At 45.1% G+C, this 16,961-nt stretch overlaps 1 protein-coding gene across 3 annotated transcripts in view; it reads left to right on the top strand.

Moving 5' to 3' along the window:
- CEMIP (cell migration inducing hyaluronidase 1) overlaps positions 1 to 16,961 on the top strand; it is a 173,703-nt gene that overhangs the window by 10,489 nt on the left and 146,253 nt on the right. For 2 of the 3 annotated variants that reach the window (XM_074399935.1, XM_074399936.1), the window contains exon 4: positions 1,545 to 1,624. The exons of the other annotated variant lie outside the window; for it this stretch is intronic. Coding sequence is in view for 1 of the 2 variants with exons in the window: in XM_074399936.1 (XP_074256037.1) it covers positions 1,617 to 1,624 (8 nt within the window). In the remaining variant the exon portion in view is untranslated. The remainder of the gene's footprint in view (positions 1 to 1,544; positions 1,625 to 16,961) is intronic. 3 annotated transcript variants of the gene reach the window in all.

The following is a 16,961-nucleotide window of genomic DNA, read 5'->3' on the forward strand; positions in this document are numbered from 1 at the left end:
CTTCAGTTTTGCACCCAAGGCAAGTGCCTCACGTATCTCACTCTCATCCTGCCCCTGGTAAATCCCACCCACCTCCAGGGCTCCTTCTAGTTAGAAGGTCAACATCCCAGTAGGTGTGGGTTCTGCTGTGGTCTACCAGGCAGAGATCAGTACCAGAGGCAAGGCAGACAAGCCCTTTAGGCAACTTCCTGCCTCCCAAGGGTGGTGTTCTTGGTAGGAAATACATTCTAGAATCCCAAAAAGCTAAAGGCAACTCTGAGCCCCATTGATTTGCATTTGGGGTGTGGGACTTCCAGAGAAAGTGGAGAAGGGAGGAACGTGTCTTCTTCAGACGTGTGATCTGAAGCTGCAAGGAGAACCTGGCTTCCCTTTCTTTTTGGAGAGGGCAGGAATTGTGGTGCTCCACATCAGAGTGTTTTGCAAATTCTGTTGGGCTGATGTGGCACTAGTCTGTGACTTCTTAGGAAGCCGTTGAGTTCATCAATCCTCAATTCAGATTTCTCAGTTCAGTTCCTGGTACTGACAGAGAAAACAGTTGTAGGATTTTGGCTTTGGGACTTGCATATGCAGGGATTTCTTCTTGCTTAAATGATTTTTTAAAAATAAAAAGGCATGACCATCTCAGTGGTGTCTCTGGTTGGTAGCTTTGAAGAGGCTCGGAGATTCCTCTGACCACATAATTGTAGGTTGTGTATACGCATGAACTTTCCAGGTGACTGAGAAACAGCCGAAATCTGTTTTACGTTTTAAAATCATGGTGTACTGTTACAAATCGTAACACATTAACATATCCTGGAATTTTCTGAGAATGACCATGTAGTGAAGTTCATTTTTACTTTAAACATCTCCGTATAAAATTTCTTTAAATAAAAAGCTATTTTTGACATACAGAAAAGATGATCGTTCCATTGAATCTGCTTAATAGGCATGAACTCCGGCTTCTGCTCTTTTGAGGTTGATTGAGGGCATCACCCCTCTGAGCTCAGGGGGAACGAGGGGGCAGAGTCACTATTTAAATAGAGCCCGGCTCATGGAGGGCCCTTGGTGGCCACTGTGGGATACGTGGTGCAGAAGTCTGTGGTTTCCCTCAATAGAGACGGCTTCTCATCTCAGCCACGTCCCAATACAATAAAGAGTGCTTTCTTCATTCAGAGACAGGACCCCTACTTACCTCAAAGGCAGAGACTTTTCATGCTCTGTTTTACTCCCAAGGGCTGGCGCATAGTAGGTACTCAAATATTTTTAAAATATACAAATCAATGAGTCCTGCATCTGAGCACCAGCCCCCGAGCATGTACATTTCTGAATACATTCCATGTTGACTCTTGGGTATTCTGTTCTGATATTTGAATGAAACTAATGCCTGCTAGTCAAATTCTCAGAGGTCCGTACTCCTGTGTCCTTACGGTTATTTCCGTCATCATTATTAATAGTCCGTGTTTATTGGCCACCTAAAACATTCAGGCTGATGCAGAGAGCATTGCATGCATCACCTTATTTAAACTTCCTGACAACTGTGAACAAGACATGGTCGTGTTTTGCAGACGGAGAAGACCCAGGGAGGCTCAGCTCCAGGTGGAGGTCACTCGGCTCGTGGTGGAGTGGAACTCGGACCTATGTCAGTGTGAGTCCAAAAGCTCTTTGTAATGACAATGTTGCTTGAATCTTGAATTTTGAAAAAACATGTTTAGGGGAATATGAGAATTCACAGTAGATCAGTTTCATAGAATAGTATTCATAGAGTTGAATTCATTGAGAGTGATTGCAACCCAAATGCATTCATCTATGACCCACCAATTCTTTCTAAACACTTGGGGTTCAGAGATGACCCCGCTGTATGTCCCTCAATGGAGAAGCTCACAGTTTAGTTGGGGAGACGGACAGACATTCAACTACCTACAATCCATGCTGTAAGAGACGCATAAACAAGGAATACAGAAGCAGTAAAAGGGCTGGTAAACTGCTTTTCTGGGGAAAGAGACAAGGTGTCGTGGAGGAAGTGATATTTAATTGGGCCTGAAAGGAGAGTACAGTTTCTCCCAGGCCAGAGAAGGGAGGGTTAAGAAGGAAGGAATATCCTGAACCGAATGCAGAGGATCCAAAAAATGGATATTCAGAGAAGAATTTTTCTGAGGCTGGAAATGAGATCGCTAAGGTGGAGCAGGACTGTAGATCCTTAAAAGCTGAGTCAGGGACTTCAGCCTCTCACCTGAGTGAAGTGTGTGCTCAGCACGTGGGCGTTAGGCCCTTGTTCCTGGTGGCAGGCGGCTAAGGTTGGGCTTGTCTTCCTGCCTCCCAAGGGTGGTGTTCTTGGTAGGAAATACGTTCTAGAATCCCAATCCTCGCTCTAGATTAGTGGGTAAGGTAGCTGCTAGGGCTCAGAAAATACCCTTGAGCAGGAAGGAGAATGGCCCTGACTAAAGAGACTTGTTGGTACCGGGGAAATAGGGCCCAAAAGGCAATAGAGAGAACATTAAATTAGAGACATTTCAGGGGTCTGGTGGCCCGAGTCACTGCCAACATGAGCTGTCTTCCGTCTGTAAGTAGAGGCTCCAAGCCTTTGGGGAAAATTTTCCAAGGCTCCTAATCCCAGACCTTGTCTCACAATATCATTTTGGACTGATGCGCCCCTGTTTCCTGTATCCAGCCTCAGGGCTGGGGTGAGGAGGGTTAATCCTGTGGGCTCTGTGCTGACTTTTCGTAAGCTGTGCAGGTATCGTGAGTTTTTTCATAATTCTTCATCAATTCTTGGGCAAATTTCTAACTGCCTTGTTGACTGTCCTGTAGCAGAGGTGGCAGAGGGAACGTGGGGTTAAAGGGACAGCACTCCAAGTGAGACTCGCCTTTGGGAAGGAGGGAGTAGTCACCACGACGGTGACCCAAAGTAAAAGGCACTGGTTACCACTGAATGGTAGAACTCTGGTTATTACAGCTGGGTTTCCCACAGGGATCTGATCTGCGTTACCCACAAGATCAGAACAACTTATCACTAATTATGATTTTGAATATGAAGCTTAGATGAGCACTTCCTAAAATGCATTTCTCAGGAGCATCGTTTGTTCACGCGGTTACCAGATATTCTGAGGTCAAACATATTTGAGATAAACTGGGCTGGACAAAGTCACCCTGTTTTCACTTTGCAAGGTCTTCTCAATGCCTTTGTAAACAGCATGCACCGTGACTCTCTGGGAGAGGGGCATAGTGTAAATGCACTCTGGGAGGTGCATATCCCAGATGCGCTGGTCCAGGGAGTTCCCTTTCTATTTTCACAGAGGACTTTGTGAGGCGGGGGTGCTGTGGGACCTATGTTGGGGAAACACTGAGCTAAATATTCACGCATGAAATAGGATGAAAAACAAACACCAAGTGTAATTGGGCATCCCGGCCAGAAATTCTTAATAGGTGCTCATTACGGTTTTATGAACACTAGGGCCATCTTTGAACTTACATAGGATCCTTTTGTCAAATTACTTTTGTTATCTTTGTGATTTTATTTTTACGTCGATGTGTTGCCAAGTGTGTTCCTGGTTTGGGGGATTTGAAAAGTGGCACAACTTGAGGTCAAACAGCCTCCAGCAGTTTATCTTTACTTTTCTGTCATCTGGGACTTTTCTGTGGTTTAACCGCAGATGACCTAGTCATCCTGCTTGGCTTCCAGACAGGGCGGTAGCTTGTTCCGAATGGTCCCCAGTCAGAAATTTCCCCTCCACGCAAATTAGCAGCGAGCTTACAGACTTGTAGTATCCCTATTCATGTGACTACTTTTTCAACCGGAAATGTTTCCTTTGCTTATCTGACTCATTCATTCATGTGTTCCCACATTTAGCAGTTTACTGAAGTCAGCTTATAAAACTGCAGAGGCTGCTAGGCTCTGGGGATGCAGCAGTGAGCAAAATGAGCTGGGACCTGCCTGCATGGAGCTTAACGTCTAGGGCTCAGTGTGGGCTGGGGAGTTGGGGAAGGTTAGCATGGGGAGAAATGCCAGATGTAGGTGAAGGGGAGGAAGGCAGCAAACCACATTGCCATGTATGTACCTATGCAACAATCTTGCATGTTCTTCACGTGGACCCCGAAACTTAAAACACAATAAAATATATATTTAAAAAAATAATAATAAAGTCAGAGGTATCATGGGTGACACATTTGGGATTCTGAGTTTTCTAGTAGCCTCACTAAAACAAAGTTAAAAAAGAAACGGGTGAAATTAATTTTAATTATATATTTTACTTTCACCTCACACATCCAAAATATTGTCACTTGAACAGGTAGTCACTATAAAAAGTAATGAGACTGTTTACATTTTTTTCATACCAAATCTTCAAAACTGGTATGTATATTCTGCTTACAGCACATCTCAGTTCAGACACGCCATGTTTCCAGGGCTTAATGGTCACAGGTGGCTAGGGGAAGAGTGTAGGTCTAGGGAGAGAGACAGATATAAAGAAATAGATTCGGGCCGGGCGCGGTGGCTCACGCCTGTAATGTCAGCACTTTGGGAGGCCGAGGCGGGTGGATCACGAGGTCAAGAGATCAAGACCATTCTGGCCAACATGGTGAAACCCCGTCGCTGCTAAAAATACAAAAAATTAGCTGGGCATGGTGGTGCGTGCCTGTGGTCCCAGCTACTCGGGAGGCTGAGGCAGGAGAATTGCCTGAACCCAGGAGGCGGAGGTTGTAGGGAGCCAAGCTTTTGCCACTGCACTCCAGTAGGGCAACAGAGCTAGACTCCATCTCAAAAAAAAAAAAAAAAAAAAAAAAGGAAGAAATAGATATGAAAAAATCATGGGTATCTGTGATTCCAAACTGTGGTCAGTGATATGAAGCAAAGTTGAAAGGTTCCAGGACGGAAAACAGGGGACCTGGTGCACGTGGCTGGTGGAAGCAGAAGTGGGAGCAGGGAGACAAAGCCTCTTTTGGGAAGCAACGTCGGCAGAGCCGAGGAGGATGGCGAGCAGAAACTGGAAAAACCAAGGGTGGGGGCAGCAATGTCCTAGGGGGTGAGGACGTAGAGAGGACCCAAGGCACAGAGCGAGAGAAGCCCGTATTGGCTGGAGAAGGGAAAGTGAGGTGAGGGGCAAGGCAGGACTGAAGGGGAGGCAGGGGTGGGGGCGGGGAGGCAGGGGTGAGGGGCCGCAGGGCGATCACGCTGCGTCTTGTAAACCAGCGCTCAGGTCTGTAAACAGTGTCCCGAAAGCAACGGGAAGTCACGAAATGGTTTCAAGTAGGGGAGAGTTACATTGTCTGATTTTTTGTGTTTTTGTTGTTGTTTTTTTAAAGGGATCCCTATGGCTGCTCCGTGTCTGGGTAGGCGGGGGGTGATACGGTTAGCAAAAATAAATGCAGGAAGGTAACAGGGGGTGCTATGGTGCTGGGCTAGGGGCCTGCCGGCGGTGGGCTGCAGTGGAGCCGGCGGGGCAGAAGTGTGTGTGGGTCCAGCTGGTGTTTGGGAGATGCAGCGGACGGACGGAACGGTGCATTAGACATAGGGTGACGGAGGGGGAGGTGTGCAGGAGAACTCCCAGGTTGGGGGATGAGCACGTGGTGGAGGTGAGGAAGACTAGAGTGGGTTTGGGCTTGAGGTTAGACTCCAGGACACCCTGGGCACGGCCAAGCAAAAAGAAACCTCGCATCTTTTCAACAGGAGTTATTCGTTGCTCTTGAAATGCCGGTTTAGGTGCAGCGGCTCAAACCTGTCATCCCAGTGCTTGGAGAGGCCAAGGTGAGAGGATTTCCTGAGCCCAGGAGTTCAAGGCTAGCATGGGCAACATAGTAAGACCCCATCTATAAGACAAAGAAATTGCCAGGTGCCGTGGCTCATGGTGTAGTCCTAGCTACTTGGGAGGCTGAGGCAGGAGGATCAATTAAGCCCAGGAGTTTGAGGCTGCAGTGAGCCATGATTGTGCCACTACACTCCAGCCTGGATGACAGAGGAAAAATTTTAGATAATATGGAGGTTTTTGTTATTATCTCTGAGGAGATGATACAAAATTACCTCTGATTCATTTTGCAATTTATTATTGTAGTTATACACAGCTTGTACCAGAAAATATTTTCATAAAGAGGTGCCTTTTCCTGCAACTTTAAACTTTGAAAATAGCATTTGATCAGAGTTTAGCTAGGATTTTATTTTGATTTATTTATTTGTTTTTGATGGGGTTCTCACTATGTTGCCTAGGCTGGTTTCAGATTCCTGGGCTCAAGCAACCCTCCTGAGCAGTTGGGACTATATGGGCATGCCACCGTGCCCAGCCTTAGCAAGTATTTTAAAGAGAGCTTTGAATTAGCTTCTCTTTGTGGATTACACTCAGAACTATAGAGTGCTTAGTAAATGGATAGGGTTGCAGTGAAAACCACTGTCACTAATGTGTGCTCTTAGTGGGTCCATTTTTCATCCTGGAGAGCTCTGACGGAGAACTTGCAACCCAAGATGTATTTGAAAGGAGACTGCCAGGAAATGAATGAGCAGACTCGGGGTATTCTGGATGAAATGTTCTTATCACAAGACTCTTGGTGCATGCTCCATGTCCCACTTACGTGTGTGATAAGCCACGAAGGCATTTATAAGTCTGACCTGTTTACCGAAAACTGTATCAAGGCTTGAGAGCTCTGAGTCACTGCCAGGTAGATCAATAAAGCCATGAGATACTGCAGTTCCTTAGACCATTTATTCAGCAAGCGTTTCTTAATCAACCACTCTACCCCAGACATGGAGAACGCAAAACCCAGTAACTGATGCTCCTGCCTTTCAATCTGGGTACGGGGTGAGTGAACCTACCTTTCAATCTGAGTGGGGTCATGTGAACACGTGAGATTGATACATTTTATGTCCATATAAGGCAAAGAGCGGGCAGAAAATGGAGGGGACCTCATTATTCTTGGGGGAATTAATCTTTGACTTGAACCTTACAAAGTATAGTAAGAATTTGTCTGCTGATTAGAGAAGGCATTTTAGGGAAAGGGCAATCGGATAACCGGGTACATGAAAGGAGCTGAGTGGCTCCGTGTGGCTGGGGTATAAGGGTGAAGCCAAATGTGGAGAGAGATGGAGCTCTGGCATCAGATGCCCAGAGACGCCTTATTAGGCGAGGCTCGGAAAGGCTCCTATGACGCTTGATGGCCCCAATTTAACGAACCTGGCCAGAACTCCCTATGGGAACTGCGCACAGCAACTTGTGATTGTCAGAAATTGAGAAGTGAAGGTGATTGCAGATAGCCGTAGGTGATTATAAATAGGGTACAATGCATATTTGAATATAATCTGGGATGACGGTATCTTTGGGGTAGACGCAACCTCCGTTGCTATTTGATGCCACAGGGAACACCTACAGTGTCCCGGTGCTTTGCCAGCTGTGAGCAGTCCTGGTGTGCTGGGGAAGGGAGGGCACAGGGAAGACAGCTGGGGTGCTCGTGGCCTATGGGGACAGAGAGACGTGTATGTACGAAAAGCAACGGTCACGCCGTTCACCGACCTCCAGGAGGAGAATGCATTCCACGCTTCAGATAGTCATTGTGGTCAAGTGTCTTGTTCTAGTCAGTGACACATGAACAGAACCTGCGTGTATCATTTCTAGAAGAAATGTACAAAAACCAACACATGATTCTTCAGCTCTTCTTTCCTCTGCTGCAGTGACTAGCGATGGATGGGATGGAGGGGCCAGCCTGGGGGCTTAGGTGCACATAACAGCCCAGGGTCCTCCACACACCGCAGCGGACCTGGGGACCAGGTGAGAAGGCAGCCCTGCAGTTTGGGGTTCTTCACGACTATAGCAGGGCATAGCCCATCCCCACTAGCAAGCAATGCCAAGCAGTCTCCAGGGTGTTTTAGGACACCGTGGAGACAGGAAATGCTCCTTCATTAAGTAATTCATTCCACAAACATTTGGGTCTGTGCTCTAAGCACTGTGTGAAACCATCCTGGGTCTAAGACTTTTGGAGGAAGGAGTAATAACTAGGAGTTGGAGTGGTGAAGGGAGACATGTTATTACTTTGTTAAAAAGAATGTACATGGTGCATGTGTATAGACATGTTACACATGTTTCCGTTACTTAGACCATGTAACCACCATTCTTGAGTTCCTCTTTCCTCTGCTGTGGTGACTGCTGATGACCTGGAGGGGCCAGCTTGAGTGTTTCCTTATCGCTTGGAAATTACAGAAGTGAAACAAGAAAAATCCATAATCCTACTACTTAAGATAGCCACTTTAAGAATTTTGAAGAATATTTTTCTAGTGTTGTTATTGTATTTTTTACATAATGTTGATAGAATTTTACCTTATACATAATTCATATTTTGAAGTTTTTTATAAGCATTTTCAGTTTTCAAAATCATATTTTTAATTGCTATAAAATAACGTCAAATTTCTTTCTAAATTTTCACTGTTTAAGATTTAAAGTGACAATTTAATACATGTTTTTTCCCAAGTTTTGCTGATTTCCATAGAAGGATTTCTAGAAGTATAAGTAAATGAACAAAGAAAATGGCCTGCAAAGATTTACTCAAATTAACACTCTCAATAAATTGTGTACCACAGTGTTATTTACACTAATATCTGATATTACTATAATTTAAAATTTATCATTTTAATAGGTGAAAAATTATAGCTATAGGTTTGTATTTCTTTGATAACTGGGGAGGTTGAAAATTATCCCATGTATTTGTTTACTAGTTATTTTTAGTTTTCGGCATTGTGTATTCGTATCCTATGCCTGTTTATGAGGTGTTCGTGTTTTTCTTATCAGTATATCTGATCTTGTTACATATTTGAATGGTTTACTCTCCCGTTCTTCCCTTTCGCTTATTTTGCAAAATATGTAAAATATTTTCATGTAGTTCAATGTATTGATCAATTACATAGTGATTGCTTTTCTAATGTACAATTCTAGAACCTTCTAGAGGTCCTGTGGATTGATTTTCAAGTTCTTTGACCTATCTCAAATTTATTTCCATTCATGGTGAAAGGAGAAACTCGAACACAATTTTCCCTTCCATTTGCTAACTTGTTATCCCAGGACAATTTAGTGGAACAATTTTTCCTTTATTTGTTGATTTGTGCTGCCAGTAAAAGCTTATTTGATCAGTTACCAGTGTGGAAGATGACAGAAATGAGATAAGGCTCACACAGTAGGAATTCCGCCAGACATTGGATATGGCCATCCGGGCAAACTTCAGAGATTCCATCTTAGCAGACCAGGCCTGGGTGTGTTTCAGGGCTTGCAGAGACACGGCCAGCTGAGGGATGTTCTGGACCAGGCATCCCCAGACTTTTTACACAGGGGTCAGTTCACTGTCCCTCAGACCGTTGGAGGGCCGCCACATACTGTGCTCCTCTCACTGACCACCAATGAAAGAGATGCCCCTTCCTGAAGTGCTGCAGGGGCCCGGATAAATGGCCTCGGGGCCGCATGTGGCCCACGGGCCGTAGTTTGGGGACGCCTGTATCTGGACTAAGGATTTAGTCAAGCGAGGATTAGCCTGGAGTAGCATGCTGGGCAGTCAGCCGCCTTACATAGTCCAGGCGGTCCCTAGATCCAGGCAGTCCCTGCACGGTGCTGGCTGGGAGAGGAGATAGAGGGCTCTTCCCTAGGACCTCACCTGTGTTTCTCTCAATGAGTTGAGGCCTGAGAGGGACCATATTGGAACTCCCACTTGGGACTTCAGGCTAGGGAAGGCCTGGTCTGGAGAGAAGTCACAATTTTGAGTGTCATATGTAGTCTCTTCTACAAAATGGGAGTTTATGAAGGGTTTGTTCACAAACAGTATATGAAATAGACTACCCTGCACAATCCTGTTACAGAGCATCTGCCCAAAGGAAAAGAAATCAATATATCAATATCAAAGAGATACTCGCACTTACATTTTTATCACAGCATTTTTGATAATAGCAAAGATATGGAATCAATCTAAGTGTCCATCAATGAATGAATGGATAAAGAAAAGGTGTACATACACAATGGAATACTATTCAGCCACAAAAAATAATGAAATCCTGTCTTTTGCAGCAACGTGGTAGTATAACTAGAGGTTATCATCTTAAGTGAAATAAGCCCTGACTTGATCAAAAATTTTGTAAGGAAATTTATTAGCGTTTAGTTTTTAGAGAGACAAGGTTTCTCTTTGCCACCCAGGCTGGAGTGCAGTGGCACGATCATAGCTCACTACACACTACAGCCTCAAACTCCTGGGCTCAAGCAATCCTCCTGCCTCAGCCTCCTCAGTAGCTGGGACTACAGGCCCACACCACCATGCCAGCTTGTGTGTGTGTGTGTGTGTGTGTGTGTGTGTGTGTGTGTGTGTGTGTGTAGATGGGATCTCATCATCTTGCCCAGGCCAGTCTTGAACTCCTGGACCCAAGTGATCCTCCCATCTCAACCTCCAAAACTGCTGGGATTACAGGCATGAGTCACTGCACCTGGATGGAAATTCGTTAATAGCCTATATAGAAGGGGTAGCCGAAATCACCTCACCATCCTCTGGGTTTCCAGAACACCTCCATTCTTATAGCCCATGTGAGTTGTATGGTGGGGTATGGTTGCATGTCCATTCTCTCCCTCTGCCTGGTACTGCCAAGAGAGCAGGGCTCGTGTCATTTATAAATTTGTAGAGTCTCAGCTCCTATTGCAGAATCTGACAGAGTCAATGACTGCTACCTTTGTGGAATGAATGAATGAAATCATTAATGACTGAATGTGGCCAGCTTTTCCATGTCTTCCCACAGCTGGGATACTTAATATTAGTTGAGGTAACTCCTTTTAAACTGTTGGTATTTCTCTTTTAATAAAATCTTGGGAAAACCTTGATTTTCATGTCATTTTACTTTGGTACTTTTTCCTAAATCCAGGCTTTATTTTTCATCAAACACATCATGGTCTTGCTCTTAAGGGGTCTTTACAAATCATCGCCATGCTCTTGAGGGAGTCTTTTGAAAACTTTACATTAGATCAGAGTTAGAGAAGAAATTCACATTCTAATAGATTTGCAAGGTAATTGACATTCTCGCCATCTCTGATCATATTTGAAATATTTCGGTACTTGATGCGGGGGCAGAAACATTGAGTTTACACATTCTAATAACTTTCCAAAAACCTGTTATAAAGTAAAACTGTCGATCTGGGGGTTTGGGCATCCCTGGGGATACAGCTCAGCCTTGGGGCCCAGGGCCTACCACAGCTGGCCTACCCCTTCCTCTCCAGCTTCTTGTCTAGCTGCTTCTCCCTTTCACTTTAGACTCTGGCAACATCCCAGGGTTGTTATGGTCCTCTTGATGCAGTGCTGCTTTCTGCCATCTTGCTGTTGTAAATGCCGCTTTTTCTGTTCAGTCATCCAGCAAACTACTGTTCATTCTTCCTGACCTGTTGAGGCATCCCCTCATCTGTGAAGAGTTCCCTCCCTCCTTCTCCAATGTATCAGTAAGCTATGGCTGTGTAACAAACCACCCTGAAGGCAGTGGCTTGAAACAACTGTGTATTATTGTCCTGTGAGTCATCCAGCTGGTTCTTCTGATCTGGACAGGCTTGGCTAATCTCAGCTCCCTCCTGTGACTAGGGGCAGGACGACTGGAAGCTGGCTGGTCTAGGATGGCCACATTTACGTGTTTGGCACCGGGTGGCTCTCGATTTGGTGGATGACTGGACCATGTGTCTCTCATCACCCAGTAGACTACCCTGGTTTGTTCTCAAGGCGACTGATGCTGTTTGTTCTGTGAGAGAAGGAAGGCATGCGTGCCCTCTGGAGGCCTGGATCTCAAAACTCAATGGCACACCAGCACTTCCGCTGCGTTCTTTTGGCTGAAGTCAGGTCAGTTCATATTCAAGGGAAGGGGATTCAGATTCTACCTTTTAATGGGAGAGGCTGCAAAGTTGCATTGCAGAAGGCAAGGACCTGGGGAAAGGAGGGAAGGATGAGCACATGGTTGACTGATTTCCGTGATCAATCCACGACCCCCACCTTTGATAGAGCTACTAACTCTGCAGCACAGTGGGCCTTCCATACGGCGGGCTCCATACCTATAGACTCAACCACTTGCAAACTGAAAATATTTGAAAAATGTTTGCATCTGCACGGAACATGTACAGACTATTTTCTTGTGCTTACAGGATAATAATACAGGATAACAACTATGGATGTAGCATTTACATTGTATTAGGTATTATAAGTAATCTAGAGATGATTTAAACTATACAGGAGGATGTATTTAGGTTATATGCAAATACTACACTATTTTATATTAGGGACTTGAACATCTGGAGATTTTGGTATTTAAGTGAGCTCCTGGAACCAATCTTGAGATACCGAGAGACAAGAATTACTCCTACGGGGTCACATTGCATTGTTTCTTTGAGTCTTAATTCTGCCAACATGGCCTGGTACTTGCATTAATCTCAAGCTTCTATCCTCTGAGTGCAGTAACAAGGCACAGGGCTGGCACTGGAGAGTGGGGGTACCCAGGAGGCAGGCACCCTAAGAGAGAAAAGGGACATGTATGCAGAATCGTGGCTGCATGTCCTGAAGACTGGTTTAAGCCATCATTGGCTGCCGGGCGGGGCCAAAGCCCAAAGGAAGCCCTGTTACCCCTTTTGCCCTTCCAGATGGCTCTGCCTCTGCCTTCAGCTGGGCGTGGGCAGGCCCTGCCCACTGAGGCTCCAGCCCTTACCCACAGTGTCAGCAATGCAGCCCCCAGAGGGTCCGCTCAGGCCCTGCCCACACACCCGGATGTTGACAGGGGCATGGCTCCAGCGCCAGCTCTAATGGATGGTCTCATCGCTTTTAAAATAATGACCATGGGGCGTGGGCTGGCGAGAGCAGTGACATCACTTTCCTGCAATTCTGGGTCAGCTCCTGCTGCTTTTCCCTGCATCTTTGAATGACTGAAATAAATCTACTGGTTGGGTCCATTTCCTGGAAGATTTAGGACATGTTCACATGCCTATCTTGGAATGTGGTCAGGAAAGCAATGGCTTTGGACTCAGAGGTCCTGGGTTCGGGATTCTGCGACTAGCTTGCTGTATGAACTTGGACTAGCAATTTAACTTCTCCAGGCTGGTGTTTTCTCATTTGCGCAATGGTGGGAGGAACACCCTTGGTTTGGAAAGGAATGGTGAGGACTAACTGGGGTCTTTCATCAGAGCCACTGTCTTAGTCAGTTTGAGCTGCTGGAACAAAGTTTCATGGATTAGGTGGCTTCTTCACAGCAGAAATAGATTTCTCACAGTTCTGGAGACCGGAAGTCCAAGTTCAGGCTGCCAGCATGGTTGGGCTTTGGAGAGCTTCTAAACATCATTATTCTTCATTCATGCTTCTCAGAGCCCTAAGGAAGAGAGTGACTCCTGAGCTCAATTGTGAACTGCTCCCGCCACTCTGTACTTCCTCATGTAAAGAGGCCAGACTTGACGACATGGCTGACCACCCCCACACAGTTGTACAGAACCTCCCTTGGGGCTGCAGGATGGCTGAAGTCTGTCCAGTCATCTACAAGGAGGATATTGGGACAGCATTTCTTCCCAGAATGAGTGTGTATATTTCAGAAAGCTATGGATTGCTTCCATGGTCATCTGATCACCAGGCAGGAATGTTCCCCTCCTGATAGATGTATGGAAAGTATGCAATTCAATTTTGCCCCAAAGTTCTAGGCATTGGGTTAGGAAATGCCAAACTCAAAACATTTAACTTTAGAATTTATTTTTAAAAGATGAATAAAAATGAAAAAGAATCTCAGAAGCAGCAACATATTATAATGGAAAGTTCCCCAGACTGGAAGACAAGGTGGTAAAGGGGACAGTGATAATACTGATGGCCAGACACTGTGATGAGTATTTGCATTCATTATCTGCTTTAGACTTCCCAACAGCCCCAGGCAATTTGTTCTAGACTATCCAGATTATCTAGCTAAGAAAAGATGAGCCGAGAGAGGTTAAGCAACTGTCTCACAGACACGCAGCCATTCTGTGGTGTGGGAGAAGTCTGCTGTCTGAGGTCAAGTCTCTCTTGCGCTCCAGACCCACGGGTCTCTGCTTTGCCTCTGATCCATTTCCCGTTGTGGGTAAATGGCTGTCTTTGGATGCCAATGATTCCATCTAGAATATAAATCAGTAGGACCCTGTATTCGTCTGTTCTCATGCTGCTAATGAAGACATACCTGAGACTGGATAATTTCTAAAGAAAAGAGGTTTAATGGACTCACAGTTCCACAGCTGGGGAGGCCTCACGATCATGGCGGAAGGCGAAGGAGAAGCAAAGGCACATCTTGCATGGCGGCTGGCAAGAGAGCTTGTGCGGGGAACTCCCCTTTATAAAACCATCAGATCTTGTGATACTTTTTCACTCTCAGGAGAACAGCACCAGAAAGACCTGCCCCCACGATTCAGTTACCTCCTACCAGTTCCCTTCTCGTGACACATAGGAATTATGGGAGCTACAATTAAAGAGGAAATTTGGGTGGGGACATGGGCAAACCATATCGGATCCCAAGATCTTTTTTTAGCTCTTAAGTAAACTCTGATCCTTGTGACTGGCATCTTGCAGAAGAAAACAAAACCCTTTCATTGCCTTATTTGTAAATGACATGGCTGCACAGTCAGAGACTATGGGAGACAATGGCTCCTTTATTTTGAAGGCATAATTGTGCTTTGGTGGAAAGAGTTCTAGACGAAGAGACAGGAGGTCTAGGTTTTACTTTTAGCTTCAATACCATGTGGTCATGTGACCAGAGGAAGGTTGACTCTTCTGAACCTCAGTTTCTCTACCTGAGAAACGAGAAGCTTGCACTGGACTGGACTGGCTCTAGACTCCTGTCAGCTCTGACATCTGGACAAGGGTGCCAGGAGCTTCACCCGCTGTTCCAGATGCCCCAGGAGAGGTTTCCATGCAGGATTTCAACTTGCTGAAAGCACCTGTGTCTTTCTAAAGGAATGACTGGGATTCCTTCACAGGTGAAAATCTCAGAACCTCTGTGAAAGTCTCTAATGTCAGAGCAAACTCATCCTCCTTGTGTGATAAAAGCAAGGTCTTTCCTGTGGTTGATATTAAGTGGAGACAGAGTTCTTGTCATAGTACCTGAACGAGCAAAAGGGGAAAGGCTTTTGGTTATTGCTTAATATAAACAACAATACGTTTTTGGAAAGGCTTTAAGGCATTTCTGATGTAGGAGGTAGCCAGGCCTACATTTCTAGAAGATCCAAAGCTGGGAGGAAGTCACGTGGCTGCTCGGAGAGCTATCATGGCTACCCTGGAACTGCACGTTTTCCCCTTGCGCATTTAGCTAGCACGTGAGCCCCAATTCCTGTATCAACACCTACCCTCCCACCAGGCCTCACAACCACATGAAAGCAGGAGAGGCGGATTTATGCCTTAGCCCCAAGAACAAGCTTTGTGCTCTGATAAAATCAGTGGCTGACTTAGAGATCATGCCAGCCCTGAAGAAACTACTTCATGATTTGACAAGGCTGCTAAAGGCTGTTTGCATTCTGTGAGTCAGGTCCAAAGCAGAAGGAATACACAGGAGAAGATGATTATGGGTGTTTTGAAAACCTGCCCCTTCCTGCCCGCCCGGGACAATATTTACAAAGCAGACAGGCAAACAAGCACACCTTTAAATTGCCTACTGAGCCAGGCGGTTCCCGTGCTGGGGCGCTTTCCCAGCGCTAAGTTAGGTGTTTAAAAAATGCATTTGCCAGGCAGCTGCCTGCCTTCCCTTTGGTGGTTACCGTGTGGTTAGGAAGCTGGGGAGCAGCATGGCTCTTACCTGAGTAAAATACAGACTCTTTTTAAGGGAAAGCATTCCCAAGGATGTCCACTGTTGACTTAAATTACCTTTATTGCTATGTTATTTAAATATATACAAACATAAAACTAGGTAGAAATTCCTCAGTGTATAGTTCTTACACACCTATAAATCTAAAACAAATTTACAGATGATATGCAAACAAAACTCTAACATGAATAAAATTTAAACTGTTAACATAAACTTGATATGCCAAATCTGCCGATGTTGGACTTCACAGGAAAAAGTTTTCTCTCTCTATTTTCCATTGCACCTTCTTTGGTCTTGGTTTATTTGATTTTGTGTATAAAGGACCATTGTTTGAGTCCTTGTGTGTCACTTTTTCCCACTTTTTAACACCGAACTCATATTGGACCACTAATTTATTATTTTATTAAGCCAGTCGCCATAAAAGGAAATCTCTCAATACCTAACATTAAATGTCAAATGCTGGTTAACGGAATATTCTACACAGTGTATTTACGTACTGATACTGAATAATTGAATGCTGGTAAGGGCAAAGACAAGGTATGTAAAATGCATCTGTGAGCAACCAGAATATCCTATAAAATATTTTATTGAGGCTGGCATGCCCATACCAACATGTGTCACGTGCTGACTAGGTTCTTCTGCCACTTAATTCTAATTACTGTGAAAACTTTTGAGGTGCCTAGACATTGTCTGACCTTGACTTGGTCCAAGGTATTCATGAATGCAGATGGCACTGAAATTGTGTACAGCACTTCATTACAAGAGTTACCCAGTTGATCTAGAGTAATAGGCTTGTATGACAGAGCCCCTGAGACTATGTCCACAGGGGTCTTTGGACCCCAATTCTGAAAAATATTCTGGAGAGCAGCTCACAGTGGGTGCTCATAGAAGAAAAAGGTCTTCTTGCAACATGAGATGGCCCAAGAGAAGAATTTTCTGCCAGGGACCAAGAAACAGGAAATGGGGATGAATTTGTCCATTTGATCATTTATTCAGTGAATATGGATGGAATCTCATCTTTTTCATATACCTAGCACAGGACATGGGAAAAAGGTAGTGATAAATTTAAATATCACCATGTCTCTGGACAGCTTCTTGGGAGAATTTAAAAGCTCTTTGCGGCCGGGCGCGGTGGCTCAAGCCTGTAATCCCAGCACTTTGGGAGGCCAAGACGGGTGGATCGAGGTCAAGAGATCGAGACCATCCTGTTCAACAT

This window comes from Saimiri boliviensis, chromosome 5 (assembly GCF_048565385.1).
Source record: "Saimiri boliviensis isolate mSaiBol1 chromosome 5, mSaiBol1.pri, whole genome shotgun sequence".
NCBI lineage: Eukaryota > Metazoa > Chordata > Mammalia > Primates > Cebidae > Saimiri > Saimiri boliviensis.